Source organism: Amphiura filiformis, chromosome 19 (genome assembly GCF_039555335.1).
Source record: "Amphiura filiformis chromosome 19, Afil_fr2py, whole genome shotgun sequence".
NCBI lineage: Eukaryota > Metazoa > Echinodermata > Ophiuroidea > Amphilepidida > Amphiuridae > Amphiura > Amphiura filiformis.
This window is the reverse complement of record NC_092646.1, coordinates 24,336,145-24,356,404: the sequence shown is the minus strand read 5'-3', so window position 1 is coordinate 24,356,404 and position 20,260 is coordinate 24,336,145. Positions and strand designations below refer to the sequence as shown.

The 20,260-nt window shown below is 36.7% G+C and overlaps 1 protein-coding gene across 1 annotated transcript; it reads right to left on the bottom strand.

Annotated features, from left to right (window-relative positions):
- Nucleotides 1–1,416: 1,416 nt before the first annotated feature.
- LOC140141095 (leucine-rich repeat-containing protein 42-like) lies at nucleotides 1,417–15,956 on the bottom strand. Its single transcript, XM_072162873.1, has 6 exons — nucleotides 15,879–15,956; nucleotides 12,738–13,370; nucleotides 9,352–9,470; nucleotides 6,318–6,406; nucleotides 4,434–4,644; nucleotides 1,417–2,920 (listed from the first exon to the last, which is right to left on the bottom strand). The coding sequence occupies exons 2-6, from the start codon at nucleotides 13,328–13,330 to the stop codon at nucleotides 2,427–2,429; spliced, it is 1,506 nt and encodes a 501-aa protein (XP_072018974.1). The 5' UTR covers nucleotides 13,331–13,370; nucleotides 15,879–15,956; the 3' UTR covers nucleotides 1,417–2,426.
- Nucleotides 15,957–20,260: the final 4,304 nt, after the last annotated feature.

The following is a 20,260-nucleotide window of genomic DNA, read 5'->3' as shown; positions in this document are numbered from 1 at the left end:
CACGAGTCATACGACCCTGAGGAAAAAAACATTGATTTCAATTGTTTCTATTATCGCAAGGGCGATACAGTTCTTGGATATGTCCTTTTTCAATGTACATCAATATTTGTATGGCCACACAGTAAAAATACTCTACCTACAATCCCGGTCAAAATTGTTGGACCACTTTGACATGGATACTTGAGTTCAATGTTGAAACCTGTTGATATGGTCATCCCCCTGCAGGGCCCCAACATTGACTGTCCAATATTATTAGTGAAATGTGGTAAAAAAACAGTCAAGTTTTACACAAGTGTTCCAACTACTTTTGACTGGGATTGTAGGTCTACCTTATAATCAACACTATAGGTTACGGTTCGCTATCTCTAAGGTTCGCTATCTCTAAGGTTCGCTATCCCTAAGGTTCGTTATCACTAATTACGAAAAAGGTTTGCTATACCTAAGGTTCGATATCACTAATTTTGAAAAAGGTTTGGTATTTCTAAGGTTCGATATCACTAATTTTAAATAAGGTCCGCTATCACTAATTTATTGAAGGTTCGCTATCTCTAAGGTTCGCTATCACTAATTTAAAATAAGGTCCGCTATCTCTAATTTTAACAATCCCGGTATCCCTAATGTTCGCTATCTCTAATTTTGAATAAGGTCCGCTATCTATAAGGTTCGCTATCTCTAAGGTTCGCTATCTCTAAGGTTCGCCATCACTAATTTCAAATAAGGTCCGATTTCGCTAATTTCAGATAAGGTCTGCTATCTCTAATTTTAAATAAGGTTCGCTATCTCTAATTTCAAATAAGGTTCGCTATAGCGGTCCTTATTTAAAATTAGAGATAGTGGACCTTATTTGAAATTAGAGATAGCGGACCTTATTTAAAATTAGAGATAGTGGACCTTATTTAAGATTAGTGATAATCTAACCTTAGGTATAGCTTAACCTTAATCTAAAATTAGTGATAACGAACCTTAGAGATAGCGAACCTTAATTAATTAGGGATAGCGACCCTGAAACAAAATTAGTGATAGCTAACCTTAGGTATAGCGGACCTTTATTGGAATTAGTGATAACTATCCTTAGAGATAGCGAACCTTCAATAAATTAGTGATAGCGGACCTTATTCAAAATTAGTGATAGCGAACCTTATTTTAAATTAGTGATAGCGTAACCTTATTTATAATTAGTGATATCGAACCTTAGAACTAGCGTAACCTTATTCTAAATTAGTGATATCGAACCTTAGAAGTAGCGGACCTTTTTTTAGGTCTAGCTAACCCTTTTCTCTATTAGAGATAGCGGGATTCTGATCTCCATAGACTTTACACGTTAGTGATAGCGAACCTTAGAGATAGCGAACCTTAGAGATAGCGGACCTTAGAGATAGCGGGATGTCACCACACTATAGGGACATATAGCAAACAAAGCTTTTCAATTAAGGCCATTAGGTTTCACTGACTGAATAGAATTGATCATGTCTCACCTCCTTTTTCATGCAAATCGATGGTAATAACTCTAGTAGTGAGGGATCAAGGTCATTTGTATGTAACACGCTACATTTGTGTCATATACTGTCTCTAGCTAAAATGACAGCCTGGTGATCTGGTGAATCCATTGACAGATATCAACCTCTGGAGGGATTTCAATTTTTGATCAATTCTCTTCAGGTAGTGAAACGTAATGCAAAATTTAGATCAATCCTTGCAGAGCAATATGAAAACAAAATCATCTTACACAGAATGATACCAAGTATAATGCAATAAATGGGTATAGGAGTCACCCTGAATTTGGATAGAAAAATCACAAAAAAACTACTAAATGGTGATGCAAGAGAAAAAGTTTTGAATCTACTTTTTTGACATAAATTACATCCAAACATGATTTTACGGATGATCTGTTTTTATAAGAATAAGAATAAAAGTATAGTTTTAAGACCCAGCCATGTCTCTATCACCTGATATAATATGGCACATACTTTTTTTGTGTGGAACAACATGGCAGACTTCAAATAATACTATCTCCTGTGAGATAAAGACAGGGCTGGGTATCAAAACAATACTTTTATTCTCAAAATCAACATCCTCTGCAGTAAGCTGCAGTAAATGGTATATGTAGATAAATATCAAAAGAATCCCATGTTTCAATGACAATCTTTGTCAAGTACAAAGCAGTTTATAGATGAGTTGACCTCAATGTTTATCAACAAAGGCAAGGGACTGGTATATCGATATGCTTGTGCGAACTGTATGCAACCACTACATTGTTCAATAGCCATATTGTGATGTGGCGGGTGTTTTCAAAGCACGGGCCCAGAACAAAATATGATGCGTGAGCATACTGCCAGGCAAGAAACAATGGAAATTGTGATGATACGTCCGCATACTGCCAGGTATTGACGTCAGAAGTCAACTCATCTATATCTACAGAAGACATCTCACCATTTCTGTGAGCCCATCGCACCCCATAAAGAACCCTGACTGCTGCACCCATCATCTTTACGCACTTGAAGATAACTTTTCATCAAATCATCTTCATCATCATCATTTACCTTACTCTCATCCTTTTCTGACCCTTGACCTCCAGGTCTTGCTCTTTGACCTCTTACTCTTGACCTTTTGATGCTATCTTTGGAATGACTCCCTTCTGCTGCTGATTTTGCATGGGTTAGTCGACTTAATTTAATATTTCTTGACTCTTGAGTCAATCCTTGAGTATTCTTGTCTTTGCTTTTAAGTGAGTCTACCTTCGCATCAGTGTCAAGAGGTAATGAAGGCTTTGAAGATGAAGACTTGAATCTCTTAGCAGGTGGTTTCAAGACATCACACTTCATGGAGGGTGTATCTTTGTCTGCTACAAGCTGAATAATTGATTGGTTTGGCTTCTTACTTCCTTTGAACAGTGGAGGTGGAATAATTGGTATCCTGCCATCTACAGAATAAAATGACAAGAAACATCCTGTATTAGGCCTACATCATATGGTTAGCGTAATTTAATTAGTTTTATAGCACTTTAGAGTATTTTACACCCTGCCCAATTTTGTGCCTATTTTGCATTTTCTCAAAATTATAGCATTAGGGACAAGTAAGATATGTATATTATAGGGCAAGGACTACAACTACTGCACTGGAAATTTTATTTCAGCACAAACAACAGTTGTGGAGTTACAGTCAAAAATGAGGGAAAACCAATATTTGATCAATAAATCAATAACTACTTCCTTTGAGTTGCTGAATTTTCAGTACAGTAGTTGTAGTCTTTGCCCCTATAATATACATATCTTACTTGTCACCAATGTGCTATAATTTTTGAGAAAAATGCAAAAATAGGCAAAAATTGGCCAGGGGTGTAGTACCCCCTTAATTGTATGAAAGCTCCTGCCCAAATTATTAGAAAATGTGTTCACATTAATCACACTAAAATTGTCCAAAAAGAAAATCTTTTTTTTTTCATTCTTACTCTAAAAAAGATTTGCCATCGAAAACAAGAAAAAAGGCTAGGTTTGCAATCTATGATATACTAAGTAAATTTCCTGAATTTCATTTGCGTCTTTGGCAAAGTATGACAAATTTGTACGTCCAATTGAAATCCATACACACACCCTATGGAAGACATGACCATAATCTTTCAAACAGGGAGCGTAGATTTCAAATGGTGTCACCCATTCAGGTATAGCGCCACTTGAAATCTACACCCCTGTGTGGGAGATTAAGGTCATGTCTGCCATATGGGGTGTATGGATTTCAACTGGAATAACCCAATATAAGACAGTATAATCATAAAGAAGAAGATGTGTGATTCAAATCATACATTTTATCCCTGGTTTATTTTGTGCAATAATACAAGCCGACTGAGTGTGTCAATCAAATTTTAATATGAAAATAATAATAACTATTTTTTTTCCTGGAAGCAAACTTTTTTTAGCTGTAAAATTCCCATCTTGATACTTGGATAATTCTGAAGGTGAATAACCCAGTCACTGACTAAAATAAGGGGTAAATAACTACGGATGAGGCGATTATATATGTGTTGGGAATAGCCATCAAAAGCAGTTTTTAAAATTGGTCAAAACACTCGCTTCTTGAACCCAAACATTTCAGAGAAACCATTCTCCATCATTATCAGCAGCATGATGCTGTACGTTGGAAGACTGACTGATTTCTTGCTAGGAAAGCCAAATCAAACAAGTGACCAGCCCCACACTAAATTGGGACATGCAGGGCCAAGAACTTTCCAGAATATATGATGCTCTACTAAAACACCATCACAGGACAAAGAGGATATTGCCAACATCTAGAAACACCAGAGAATCATTAGTCAAGTCTACCAACATCATTACACCACTGATGTCTGAAAATGGTTTCTCTAAATATTTGATTCAACAAGTGAGTCTTGCCGGGGAGTCTTGTTGACCAGTTTGGGGTAAATAACTTTTCAAACTCACAAAATGCCATTGCCTTTGATTTTCCCTCAGGTATTCTCTGTTCAGGTGCTTTTCCTTGTCTTGCTCCACCATGTCCACTAAGCCAATGTTGAACCAATGGGACAGCCCATCCATGGTTATCAATGGTTATAGGAAATTGGTTCTTCTCACTATCTGTGTCTGCTGCCCTCAGTGACGGTATCTTGGATTGGATCCTGGTGATTCCTTGTGTCTTGAAGTAAAGATAGGGGAGACATTTGCAAAAAGTGTTTACTCCTGTTGGTGTTCAATGAGGGAGCACCCGGACCCATGTGCTTTTTAACATGGCTCACTGATTTTGGAGGGGGAGGTGGGGGTGACAAAGACCAAACCAACTAGATTTTTAACTAAATAAATACAACAAAATAAGCATTAAAATAAATAATTTAATAAATAAATACAACAAAATAAGCATTTAATTGTAAATATTACAGCAAACTTTAACAAATGGGTTCCTGGGTGTCCCACCTGAGCACCATGAAAATTAGGCTATTATCCATACACCCCATATGGCATTAATCTCCCACACAGAAGGTGTCGAGTCAAATGGATCAAGTCATCCATTCAGGTAACCCCATTTGAAATTCACACCCTGTGTGGGAGATTAAGGTCATGTCTTCCATAGAGTATATGGATTTCAACTGAATAACTGTAATTACTAGTGGTCACCCGTCTTTTGCGGTCAGGGTCTTTCGCGGTTGGTAAATTGTGTACATTTTGTGTACATGTAAATGTTTTATTTAATGTGATTAATGGTATGAAAGGAGATGATCATTTAGAACTTAGAAGTATAATATTTAGTATCTTTTCCATATAATTCAATGGCTTGAAATTGCAATTATAGATCATGTCTTGCCCCTGTGGGATCCTGGTCGCTCTGATATTTAAGATTTTTATGCATTTGTTTCTACAGTACTTTTTAGCCCATTTTGGACAAATTTGTTGTACCTTTTAGCTCATTTTTTATCATTTTCATCCAAGTTTGTCCCCCACCTTGAAATGTACCTTCTGCCCCCGCCTCCTGCAAAAGTCCTGGCTATACATCACTGAGCAGATGAACACAATTTTATTCACATCCCTCTTGGCCCCCTGTGGCCTGCTGGCTGATCTGATATTTTAGATTTCTATGCATTTGTTGTACTTTTTATTTGTTAGCCCATTTTGGATAAATTTGTCTTACTCTTTAGCCCATTTGTGACAATCCCCCCATGAAATTTGCCTCAGCCCCCCCTATCTCTCTCTGAAAAGTCCTGGCTACACCACTGTGCAGCTGAAACAATTTTATTCATAATTATGCTGATAACATTAAACATAGCACTACCACAAAGCAGAGTAGGCCTATTCATGGTGTGGTTTGGCAACCCTGATTAATTTGTCCTTCAAAAGTTTCACTTTAACTATAGGTTCTCCATAAGCAAATGAAAGTGATTGATAATCGCCAAGATCATTAACAACTTGCTGACACCGGTACATCGTCTGCTAATTTGACATTTCCTAAAATATTGATTGATTCGGTTTTTTTCTTTCCTGAGCGTCCAGCCGACCACTTGTAAAACACACAAAAACTGGTAGAAACTCCTTAATATAATATGATCTGCCATTCATGTGTTTAAAAGGTCCAATAGTACCGTAAACGTTCGCCTAATGGTGCACATGCCTACCTTTGCCTTGGGGTAATTTCATGAACAAATAGAGAGCACCCTCCTCTGAAAATCCCACCAAGAATTATTAAAGGGTACATGTCCTTATTTGCTGGTGGGATTTTTACCAGAGGGCACTTTTAGATAGTGTTTAAAATTCCAATTATGTCAAGGGAGCCCATAGCGCCATTGAGGCGAATCTTTACAGTATAACACCTATACTCACAGACACAGTACAGCCTGATAGATCTAGTTGTCTTAAACATGTATACGCTGATAAATACTTGACTCCTAAGTCTGTTATTAGAGGGTTACCTGTCAAAACAAACAAAGAAATAAATCCATGACAGTTGCAATCGTCAAAAAGTCAAGTTGTATTCCTCAACAACATCAACTTTTAATTATTTTTGTTTTGGATATTCATACCCAGACACTCTGTATGCATGAGGAGAGTAAACACTGCTGGTTCATTTCACCTTGCCTGTGCCACAGTTCTTGGCCAAGAGTGAAAGTTATTACCGTATTCATTCTAATAAGCGCCCAGAAAGTCATTTTGGGTGGGCGCTTATTTTTTACCTGGTTTACCTAATTTTTTTGTTAGGGCGTTTATTAGAGACAAATTTATATATATAAATGGATCCTGAGACGTTCTAGTAGCGTTTCTGATGTAGAAAATGTATTGCAAGTTTACACAGAACTTCTAGTCCTCCAGCTATTTCACTGGGTCAGTCCATGTCGAAACAGATTGAGTGTACACCCACCCTCTTGGATTTTGCTCTCCTTTGGCTCAGGGGTACCTTTCATGGATCCCTAGGTGAGGTCACAAGAAAAATTCAAATTCCATTTCGTTTTATGAATGGCGGGCAATCAAAGTTTGGCGACCTCGACCAAAATTGTGAATTTAAGGGGTCCAAATGACAAAGTGCTCTCTTTGAGGGGCACTTTCTTCTTAATTGAATCAGTTGTGATCCTCTTTTGAATGTGGTCACTCACTGGCTGTGTCTGAAATACCTAATGCCAAAAAGATAGATTTGAATTTCGATTTGGGATTTCAGAGGGGTCAAAATCAGCACTTCGTACTGTTCAATCAAATTATCTTGATTTTGAAGGACCCATGATAATGTCACAGTGCACTTATAGGTCCTAATTATGTTCAGATGGATTAACCATATGCCAATGTCTATGAGCAATTAAAAAAAGAGAAATTTCTAGACCCCTACAGAATTTTAGGCCACCCCTAAAGTGGTTCAGCCACAAATGGCACTTAAAGTCGGCAAATTTTGACCCCTAATAACTTTAGGTGTACACCAGATATGAATTTCTAGTCTTTTGCATCTGAAAGAATGTAGTTTAATGTTATTAGGAACATAAGATTTGTTTTGTATTTTTGTGTTTTAGTATTAAGTTGACGCTTTCAAAATAGTCATTTTTGCCTAACATACCATGCATACAGGATATGGTACAAAATGCCAATTTTAGTATGATATTTTTTATATTTTTGATCACTTTATAGCCATTTGTATTATTTATCCTGATATTTCAAGTTGCTCTTGAGTCAAGTAATAAGAAAAAACTACTTGCTAATCCTCAGTATGGATTTTTAAGGGGGTCAAAAATGCACTTCCTGGCAACGATGCACATGCAAAGTACAGGTTATGGGGTCAAATTTTCAGAATGCTCCCAATTATGTCAAGTAATATATCAAATTACTCGTATGGTCATGAGGATTCCAAAATGTATAGTTTGTTATGTGTCAGACCTTTCAGGAGGGCGCTATGACGAAAAAATGTTCATAGGTCAACGACCTTTTGAAAGTATCAAAACACAAAAATACAAAACAAATCTTATGTTCCTAGTAACATTAGACTACATTCTTTCAGATGCAAAAGACTAGAAATTATATCTGGTGTACACCTAAAGTTATTAGGTGTCAAAATTTGCTGATTTTAAGCGCCATTTGTGGCTGAACCACTTTAGGGGGCCTAAAATTCTGTAGGGGGTCTAGAAATTTCTTTTTTGAATTGCTCATAGACATTGGCACATGGTTAATCCATTCTGAACATAATTAGGACCTATAAGTGCACTGTGGCATTATCATGGGTCCTTCAAAATCAAAGATAATTTGATTGAACAGTATGAAGTGCTGATTTTGACCCCTCTGAAATCCCAACGAAATTCAAATCAATCTTTTTGGCATTAGGCATTTTAGACACAGCCAGTGAGTGACCACATTCAAAAAAGAGGGTCACAACTGATTTAATTAAGAAGAAAATGCCTCTCAAAGAGAGCGCTTTGTCATTTGGACACCTTAAATTCCCAATTTTGGTCAAGGTCGCCAAACTTAGATGGCCCGCCATTCGAAACGAAATTGAATTTGAATTTTTTCTTGTGACCTCACCTAGGGGTCCATGAAAGGTACCCCTGAGCCAAAGGAGAGCATAATCCAAGAGGGTGGGTGTACACTCAGTCTGTTTTGACATGGACTGACCCCACTGTATCGACGTCTATCCGTCACTTCAACATTGATGGTACCCTTTAGCAAATTGAAAATACCCTGGGTGGGCGCTTATTGGGGCATGGGCGCTTATTGGAATGAATACGGTAGTTGTCTTCAAAATGCAAAGTCCAGGCAGAGTTTCATTGAAATCCATTGATCATACTATCAGTTACTCAAATAGCATAGAAATATGCAGTTTCTTCCGTATCACATCTTCCAAAGACCTACATTTATTGGAGAAAGAGCTCCAAAAATGCAACCCTTCCCGGGACCCTTCACATGTATCTGCCATCTTGCTACCAAAACAAGGTTCTCCGTACAAATACATATGGAAAGCGGTATTTTTGTTTTTCTTGCACATACATGTATTAGCCCAACACACCAGAATGCTTTTACATGATAAATGATGATGAGAAAGGTTTGGTAAATTTGCAAATTAATGTTGATTCCGATGCAAGTCCTGATAACAAAGTGCAAGGTCTCAATTTTTTTTTATGTCAAGCATATCTAGGCATTAACAGCTGAAATCTAGGAGATAACGCTGACGAATCTTTGGCCAGGCACAGGTGATCTGGTGAACGAAGGGGGTCGCCGTTGATAGCTGGTCGGGCAATTTTTACAGGACAGTCAAGTGTAGCCAACAATCGGGCTTGTTACCCTGATCGGAACTAACGAGGTCTTACTTAGCTGCACTACATGTACAAAGTGGAAAAGTTACATACAAACATTTTATAACTTTTAAACTCTTTCTCATAATAAATACCTGAAAGATCCAGCGCGTGTAATTGCTTTGGTCCTCTTCCCATGATTCTTAGAGGAGTAGTCATCTTTTGGATGCCATCGTCGCTTAATCGATTGTCACAAAGGCAAAGTTCCTGCAGACTACAACAACAAAAACACAATAATAACTAGAGTCAATAGAATCTGGGTACACAGCGAATAGCTATCTGGCAACCATATTTTGACCTTTTGACCCCAAAGTAAACATTGACCTTTGGGTCATAAATATTTTTAACATGTTTACAATGTCGTAAGAATCGCTCCTGTTGAATTTGAGCTCGATTGGGCCAATTTTAAACATTTTTTTTGCAAATTTGACGATTTGACCTCCTTAATGACCTTTGACCCCAATATAAAAAAACCCTCATATACACCGAGAAAATGCATTGTTACAGTTTAAATTTAAAAAATCTACTATACTTAGTTATGGAGATAAAATTCTTGAAGTTATTTAGCTTAAAACCGGAAATGACGTCTAAATGAAAATAAAAAAAAAAATAAAAATACATTTTGTACCGTGCATACATTGGGTAACACTAATGCATATGAAGTTTATGTCACTCTACGTTTTGAGATAAAAAAAAATAAAAATATTTGATGATTTTTGGTTTTTGACCAGAAGCGACCCCTTAATGACCTTTGACCCCGAAACTGAAGTCACCCCAAAGACCCTGGTTAGTCAATTAATGCATGTGTGCTAATGACAACACTCTGCTATGTAATTTGTAAAAACAGTGATTTTTGAATATTTTTAGCTTTCAGACCGGAAATGACCCCTTAATGACCTTTGACCCCTTATCTGTGAACACCCTATAGACACCGACCAAAGTCAAGTCACATGACCTAAGCATGTCACCATCACATGTTATTTGTGGAAGAAGATACATTTTATAGTAAAAATCGCATTTTTGCCATTGTGAGCAGGTCAAAGGTCAAATGGAGTTCAATGTCATGTCACATGTGGCGACATGGTCAGTGGTGTTTGTGACCAAGTATGGTCAAAATCAGTCAAAGCAAAACAGAGCTAGGGCGAAACGTGGCAAGTCACGCAAAATGTCACGAGTTGCCAGAAGAAGAATTGGCAAAAGACAGAACACAGCGAATTTGCAAATTCGCTGTGTAAATATATTTTAACATCTTATTTAACCTGGGCAGATCATTCAGTATTGAAATACTGCTCTCCCATGATTCTGTGACCACAATGGGGTATTCAAACAGCTAGGCATTACCATGATCAGAACTGGCTGTGAGATCTTTGTCATCACCTGCATCTGACCCACAATTCAAATGCAGTAATAGAGAGTGTGGATAATTGAATATGAATTTTGCCATGCTGGGGATTGAACCGGGGACCCTCCTACATTTGAAAGTGGCATGGCCCATGTGGTTAAAACCACATGGGCCATGCCACTTTCAAATTTATGAATATTAACTTATTCAGGCATTGAGTTTTGCAATGTGACAGGTGTGCTGTAAATCGCACGCCTGGATAACCCGAGGTGTGCTTTTAGGTGTGCTGCAAATCGCACACCTAAATAAACCAAGGTGTGCTTTTTCAAAACTGGTGTATGACTATGATTTCATTTTCAGCTAAAACTTAGCAATTGTGACAACATACATGTACTTTTTAAATGGCCATGGTAAAAGCTCTGGGGTAATGAATGGTGTATACTGCATAGATGTCCCTGGACTTTGGACTTATTGCTAGTGTCATTTGTAATTTTTTTTTTTTTAATTAGTTTTTTTTTTTGGATTTAGAATGTCCCTAGAATGTCCCTGAACTTTAGAATGTCCCTGGAATCTTTTTAATTAAAAAAAAATTACAAAAGATTTTAAAAATTATAATCTTGTTTAAAATAGGCAAATTTGTAAATTATGTTCACATAATAATCTATGAATGATTTTAAAATGCATTTGTTTTGTATGCTTCTTTACTTCATAAATAGGTTGTAATGTGAACATCAATTATAAATTTGCCTATTTTGAACATGAATTTATAATTTTTTAAATCTTTTTGTAATTTTTTTTTCAATTTTTAATTAAAAAATTAAAAATATTTCCAGGGACATTTTTAAGTTCCAGGGACAATCTAAATAAAAAATTTAAAAAATTTAAAAAAAAAATTAATTTTTTTTTTTTTTTTTTTAGGTGTGCGAAAAATCGCACTCCTCGGCGTATTTTCAGGCGTGCGGCGCGTGCGAATCGCACTCGCACGCCTTAAAACTCAATCCCTGCTTATTTAACCATTTGGATAATCATACAAAAAAAACAAGTTCGAAAGCTCTAAAATACGGCATTAGAAAAAAAAAATTTAATTGCTATTTTCTGGAAGTCTAATCACACTCTACTGGAGTAAATGTGACATGATCATGGGGAATGAGTCAGATGTTACTACTGTTTTTGAGATATTGGCAAAAACAGTGTTCAAATTCTTATGTTTAATATTGTTTTCAGCCATTGATAAATTGCTCATAACTCGGTAACCAGATGTCAAAAAAATTAGGGTTTACATCAAAATGTAGCAATCGTAAACTGCCAGAAAATGATGTAAAAAACTTCTGATTGAATATTGCCAACATGTGACTCATTCCCCTTGTTTATGTTACAAATGCAGTCTAATTGATGGGTATATATTTTTACAGAAGTGTCTATGGCATGCTTATTTTTTTCATACCTTAGTTTTGCAAGAGGTAAGAATTAAGGCTTTTTCTTCCTTAAATTCCAAAAGTGCTTATTTTTTTCAATACCAAAAAGTAGGAATTTTCAAGTTGATATGATACCCTTACAATGTTTATATTACAGAGACACCCAGGCTTTTTTTATCCCTTGGTTGCCCAGTTTTGGCTCCTGGTATGTCCAATATTTTACACTACAGACAATAGGACTAGGAGCCATCTCTAGGACCAGAAGCTCATTTTAGCCGTAAGATCTAGTTCTATATATATTAACCACCACTGTTGTTATCTTTTGTTCTCACAAAATAAATTGTATCCTGATGATCATGATTCAAAACATCTAATACCCAGTGGGCACACCTGACGATGAAATCACATTGAAATTTCGACATCAAAATCAATTTCGACGTTTTATGAAATCACATTGTATTTGCAAATAGATTTCAACCTGATGGACTTCAGCCTAATTTCAACCTAGAGGCTAGTTGAAATCAGGTTGAAATGTCAACTCAACGTTGAAATTTCAACCTGATTTCAACTAGCCTCTAGGTAAAAAATCAGGTTGAAATCAGGTTAGGTTGAAACTTCGATGTTGTATCAACGATGATTCAACGTCGAAATCTAAGATCCAATAAGTATCACAAAAAACATTCTTTGACAATAAACAACAAATAAAGCTAAAGAGAAAACTTACCAATACATGTTACCTATGACACCCAGTATTCCATGATCATTGCCAATGCCACACCCACCAAGGTCCAAAGCCGTCAAACCCGTAAATATCACCACACAGTCCAGGTGCTCGGTCAACACCACATGTCTGTCTCTCAAACTAAGCGTTTCCAATACAGCACCCCCATAAGCTTCATAAAACAACCGCAATGCAACAATTGCAGTCCGATAGTTCTCAAATTTCCCCAGCTCCATTGTTGTATTGAATAGTTGTTCACCAACAATATCTGGGAAACCAACAAAAGACTCCACCAGATGGATGTTGTCTGCTACAAACATTAACGAGATGTCAAATAATTTTTTCGGATTGTACACGTTCCTGTCTGTTCCATCGTAACATGTTACCTTGGATACCGTCCGATGTCGGTTGCTTAGGAAAATCCCGTTTATGATTCCAGGCGGTGATTGTCCCAAAGCTAGCCAATCGTCATCGCCTGCTGTCTGCTTACGTCCCATTCCTGGAGGCGAGCGCAGTCTTCCATTCTCGTTGACATAGTAAATACCAGGGTCTTCGTAGGCACGAAAAGAATCACTTGGAAAAGTTTCAAATGCCATGATTTATTTTTGTTTATTGCCACATCTATTTACAATATTCCTGTGAAAGCAAACAAAATCATACGGTATTTAAGAAAATACAAAGAAAAGCAAAATTTCCAGTCTCAGTGGCGTACCTAGCGTCATAGGGGCACCAAGGGGGTCCCTTCCTATTGAATTTAAATTTTGTCAAATCCCACACAAATTGCTGACAAATAATGGCATGTGTTCCCTCAATCATGGACCAAATCAGGCATGGTGCCCCTCCCAAGTGAATGACTCATGCTGCATCGCCAATTCCAGTATCCCCTACACATCGAGTTCTATCCAGTTCAATGAGTTGCAGGAGGGTGAGAGGGAATTTGCCCCCAAGCCTTTTTATCCCATTTGCACTGACAGTCAGAAAAAAAGGCACAGAAAATCCACTAGATTGTGACATAATTGCCAAAATTCAAATTTTGGGGAAAATTTTTCGATAGCTCGGGATTAGCTCTCCAAATGACACAAGTGTTACATGCTTCAATTGGGATCAATGCCACAATCCCCTTGGTGGCAGATTTCCCAGCTGCCTCCTTGATTCCCGGCCTTGATTGTAAAAGTGTAATTTTTAATTTACCTTTACCATTTCTCGAGAAGTCTAGCTTCAAATTTCCAAAGATATTGTTTTTTGAGTTTTTTTTGTAGATCAGCAGTGAAATTTTTGCAACATATAGGCCTATGTTACATATTCTGCTCAAAGTTTAAATGTTGATGAAATTGTTTTTATGAGTCAATTGTAAAAGGTTGCCAATTTTGAACCTTAAATCAAAACTTTAGTTTCATGAGTGCGATTTGAGCAACATTTTTGATGCGATCATCCATCGTGATTGCCCGCGTTTACTTGATCGAAATGTCTATCCTCAATCCATGCCACTGATAACCGATGATTGATATAAGGATAGGACTTGTAACTATTAAACTACCTCTAAACACGTCAGAATCAGTGAAGCATGACATCATGTAAAGCAATGGAAATTTGGAAGTAAACAACACCAATCACAGCAGGTATAGCACCTGAAAAAGTCACTCAAATGACACGGCAGCAAATTGTTAGCATGGTTAACATGATTAGCAAACTTTGCTCTGAAGATACAGATAAGTCATCAAAATAAATTTCATTAAGCTTCACAAAGAATTGATTTAATACATTTGAAAATTAGTGATGGTCAAGGGTTTACCTCCAAACTTTCATTGCATTACACGGTCATCAGTGTACTAAATTGTGATAGCATAGGACTCTAGCCTCAAATGTGGGGCTATCGGTAATCAGGGTGTGCAATATTGGGCTAAACCGAGGCGACAATATTGTGAGAAAATATTAATTATCGCGAAGCGATAATTCTCACTTCTTAATCAATGACCCCACAATACACTCATTAAAGGAGTATTTCGTGATCCTAGCATCCTCTTTTTATGACATTTTTCAGTAGATATCCACGAAAAAAGCTTATTTCCAAAATTTCAGTTGATTCCGATTTTGCATTTGTGAGTTATGCATGGTTATGTGTATTACACTGCCCCATAGACAATGTGTTGTAATTTCGTTCTGGTGCACCAGAACGAAATTCAAATTTAGCGATATTTTTGCAAGAATTAATGCCAGAAATATTTGGTACATAAACATTATGTAGCAAGAGGTATCCAGTGGTGTAAAAATCTCAACTTTTTTTGGGAAAAGTGGGGGGATGAGGCTGTGGATCACTAAATGCCCCTTTAACTCCCAAATGAAAGCTGAATAAAGTCGCCAATTTGACGATAATTCAAACTTTGCAGTCAGATTTTACCTTTCTAACGGTATAATGAAGCACTAGTTTGCGATGTACCTTGTTCCTTCTATGAATCCATTTAATATTATATCAATAATTATTAGTTTTGTCGAAAATCAGGCCAAAACGTGGACAGCCTTCGACTTTCCTGGTCTTAAAATTAATTACGATATGATCGATATCGCGATAAATTTGTCCACAATATCGCAACATGATATTGATAAGCATTGGCGATGCCCACCCTTAACACCAGCGTGATCAGGATCTTTTCTTGGGTGGGGGGGGCTCAGTCAGAGGGCCTGTCACTGTCAGAGTTATGCGGGGGTTTACATGATTTTTAACTGCTTGATTGCTAGACTTGTTGAGCAACTTTACCCTGGTTGGGATTGTGAGACATGAGTCGTGACAGTTTCCCATATAATCGAAAAATTTGTTTTTTCTCAATTTCTACATGCTTTAATATGGAGCACATTTTTTGTAATATTTTGACAGTGCCGATGTGATGATGAGGTGATTCAATTCAATCAGAGCCCCACTTCCGTATACGCCATAAACTGCACCAAATTGGCAGACCGCTGAAGAACTGTGCTGAAAACTATAATAATATTGTGAATGTCACAATGTGATTCAATTTTTTAAGCTTTCAAGTTTCATACATGTCGTTACAACTCAAAATTCTATGCCTTTACTACCAAGCTGCCATTCTGCCAACTCACAAAATCACCTGGCTTAAATTTATACAGTACCTTTAAATATTGCCTTACTTTGAAAAAGTTTTCTTATTTCTCTGATTCGAGTAAATAAAGCTCGAGTTTTATTCTTCTGAAATCACAACTCCCGCGCCATTGAAATATGTTATTGACAGCCCAATGGCAAACAAAACAATTATAGATAGCCCGTATACTATAAAATTGATTGGAACACGCACGCCACCACACGGTATATTATGTAGACCCAATCATTTATACAACTTACAAATTTTGACTATCTACTAAAGATAGCAATTACGGCGGGTTTATAGAAACTGAACAAAAGGTAACAAATAATGTTGGCCTACTGAATCATCATTGGGGTTTTTTTTGCCTTTTTTGTATTTTTTTGTTTTTTTTAGATATACCAGCCATGTTTTGCATTTTAATTTCTTATTTTTCCTTTTGTTCCTGGAAACTAAAGTGCCGTTTTATTAATTTTTGGTCAGCTGCGTCATTTTAGCAATTCTTTTAGCTTTGCATTCGGCCTAGGCCTATTGGCTATTTTATCTAAGCTCGCGGTCAATTTAAATAGCCGCTTTGCCCCGGAATTATGCCATACTGAATCACAGAACGCGTGTTGCCCAATGGTTTTTTAACAATAAGAAATAAAAATGCAAAATATGGGTGGTATTAAAAAAACAAAAAAACAATGATGGTTCATTACGCAAGAAATTACATTTTGTCTTCTATAGGCCTAAACCCACCGTAATTGCTGTCATTAAACACCGTAATTGCTGTCATTAAACACTAAAAAAAAGAGCCACTTTTTATTTCAAGGTGGACACCATTCTCATGAATAAAATAAAAAATAAAAATGCAAAACGTGGCGGGTAGGCCCATTTAAAAAAAACCTGAAAACAATGATGATCATCAGTACGCAAGGAATTACCTTTTGTCTCTATAAACCCGACGTAATTGCTATCTCCATACATAGGCCCTATAGTCTAAATAATAATCATAAAAAAATCATTAAACATACAGAAAACAAAGGTATTAATTATTTTCTTTGTAGGCCATAGGGGGGCCTACTCCCGGCCATACTATCTTCAGAAGATAGCAAGCAAAGCAAAAAACATGAAAAGTAATCATTTTAAAAGAACATTGCATAACACGCGTTCTAGATGATGATTCAGTACGGCATAATCCCGGGGCAAAACGGCTACACTAATTGACCGCGCGTTTAGAAAAGATGGCCAATTGGCCGAATGAAGCTTTAAAGAAATGCTAAAATGACGACGCTGACCAAAATTTAATAAAACGGCACTTATATAGCAGAGATTATCAGAAACATAAATGAATAAAATAAAAAATAAAAATGCAAAACATGGCAGGTATTAAAAAAAACTAAAAACAATGATGATTCAGTACGCAAGGAATTACCTTTCTATAAACCCAACGTAATTGCTATCTCCAGTAGATGAGTCAAAATAATAATCATAAAAAAATCATTAAACATAAAGAAAAAAAAATAAAGGTATTAATTGTTTTCTTTGTAGGCCATAAATACTCAGATAGCAAGCAAAGCAACAGACATGACATGACAAGTAATAATGTTAAAAAACATTGCATAACACGCGTTCTAGATGATGATTCAGTACGACATACCGGTAATCCCGGGGCAAACGGCTACACTAATTGACCGCGCGTTTAAAAAAAGATAGGCTATAAAGCTATAAAGAAATGCTAAAATGGCGAAGCTGACCAAAATTTAATAAAACGGCACTTATATAGCAGAGATTATCAGGAACATGAATGAATAAAATAAAAAATAAAAATGCAAAACATGGCAGGTATTAAAAAAAAAACTAAAAACAATGATGATTCAGTCCCAGGGGGGGGCACTTCAATTTGAAATGGATATAGGTGTAGGGCTGGCACTTTCGCACCCAGGGGCATTCGGTGAGAGCAAAATGTAAAAAATATGGGGTCATTGGGTGAGAGCATGATTTTTCGCATTCGGTGAGAGCAAAATGTAAAAAATATGGGGTCATTGGGTGAGAACATGACCTTTTTTTAAATGGAATCTTTGGTTGACAACCAAAACAGCGCTACAGAAACCTCGGAAATCTAATTTCTAGTTCTAAATGGCTTCAAATTTCTTTGTTTTTTCAAAATAAGTAACAAAATCAGTGATAAATGAAAGTTGTTGTTCAAATTGAACTTGTAAGGGTCTTTGGGTGACAGATCAAATGGAAAAATAAGGGGTCTTCGGGTGACAGAGCATGTGTTCGTAAAAAATATGGGGTCTTTGGGTGACAGCGATGCTGAAAAAGGGGTCTTAACAGCCCTACATACGCGTCACCTCCAAAGTTGGAGTGCCCCCCCCTGGGGATTCAGTACGCAAGGAATTACCTTTCTATAAACCCAACGTAATTGCTATCTCCAGTAGATAGTTAACATAATAATCATAAAAAAATCATTAAGCATAAAGAAAAAATAGAGGCATTAATTATTTTCTTTGTAGGCCATAAATACTATCCTCTGAAGATAGCAAGCAAAGCAAAAAACATGAAAAGTAATAATGTTAAAAGAACATTGCATAACACGCGTTCTAGATGATGATTCAGTACGACATAATCCCGGGGCAAACGGTTACCACTCAAAGTTAATATTATGTTGAAGTTGATGTAAAAGAAGAAAACAATTAAGAAAGTTTTCATTACATTCAAACTTTCTTCTTTTAAGGGGAGGGTGTGATGTGCCCTGAATAATTTAATTTCATTATTTATCTTTGTTTACAAAGTTACATGAGTGATGACATTTTGGGGGAATTCCCCTCTCAAAATGAACAAAACAAGTTGAATCATATCTAATTTGGAATATTTGGAAACCCCCTGAGATTGTAAAAAGTAAAGATGATGTCACGGGATTCCCCTCAGGAAGTGATGTAATGGGATTTCCCCTCAGGAAGTGATGTAATGAGAAAGGTTAATGTTATAATTAAGGCTTGGGAATTTCCAAGTTCTCATCATGTGTATTAATACTTGGGATTCCCAGGGCCTGATATACCGTAGAAACCCGTCTATAAGGAATAGAAGCGACTGTGATGATAGCATATTTCACGCTAGCGCCCTCCACAATATTATATCATTATGGAATTTGAGCAAATCATTTACCGACACAAGCAGGTATACAATGTATTATTTTATCTTTATTTCGCATCTCACGAGCATAGCTCACTTGGCAAGGCATAAGACTTTGGTTCTTTAGATCGGAAGATGTTGAGTTCGAGCCTCATCACGGTCACACAAACTTTTATAAACAAAATATTGTTCAAACTTTTCATTTATATTTTCTTGCATTTTCTAAAGACTCCTTTCGTGATCATTTTTTTTCATATTTAGTTTAATTTATTCTATTGTTTTTCTTTTATTGTTTCTTTTCTTTGTCTTTTTTCTTGTTTAATTTTATTTTTCTTTATTTTTCTTTGATTCATATAATATTGGCAGGATAAGGAGAGGAGGGAACTAAAGACCCATTCAGTGATTTGCTCATCCGGACGATCGTAAAAATCATCAAAATTCACCTTTGTCATTGTCATAGATGTGGTAACATAGCCTGCTAGTGGTTCAGCAGAAAACCGTGTGACACATAATATACATTTGGCTACATTTTATTATACGATAAATACGAATTTATTAAACATGGTAACAAACATTCTCTAGCAGATCGGTTATACGATGGAACTGGTAGGCATAGGCCTATTATAAATTCGGGATATTAAATATCTTCCTGACGAGACAGATCTGCGCATGTGGTCAAAGACGATTCCTTACTAGCCACAGACCGTCCGCTGGAATTAGTTGAATCGCTATGGCTGTTGGTCGGACCTCTCATCTCTCCACATCGATTGTGACCTATCCCCGACATTGCCCTTATGAACTCACATCCTCCTGTTTTATTCAATACGCTGGCGAAGTTACGTAATAATCGGATTAACTACCATAGCAATAGGTGAAAACAATTTTTGAATATACCGCGTTATACACTGATACGTTCAGGCGGTACCTCTTCATTGAACCATATCATGCTGCACCTGTAAGATCTTTGAAAAGACCAGTATTGTATTCAATCTATGATTGCAGACATACACAGTACAGGTGATGAGTGTAACCTGCTTGTAGCGCAGCGCGATATGTTCAAAATTGTTTTCACCTATTGCTATGGTAATTAATCCGATTAATTACGCAACTTCACCAGCGTATAATGGCCGAATAAATTCTGACCATCACTTGGCTTGTTGGATTCGTCTATACTACAATTCGCTGTCGAAGTGACGTAATAATCGCAATAACTACCATCAAGCAGATTGCACTAATCACCCGCGTATGTCACCAAACATAGATTGAATACCACTCTTTTCATAAATACTAATCTTACATGGCGAGTGATTA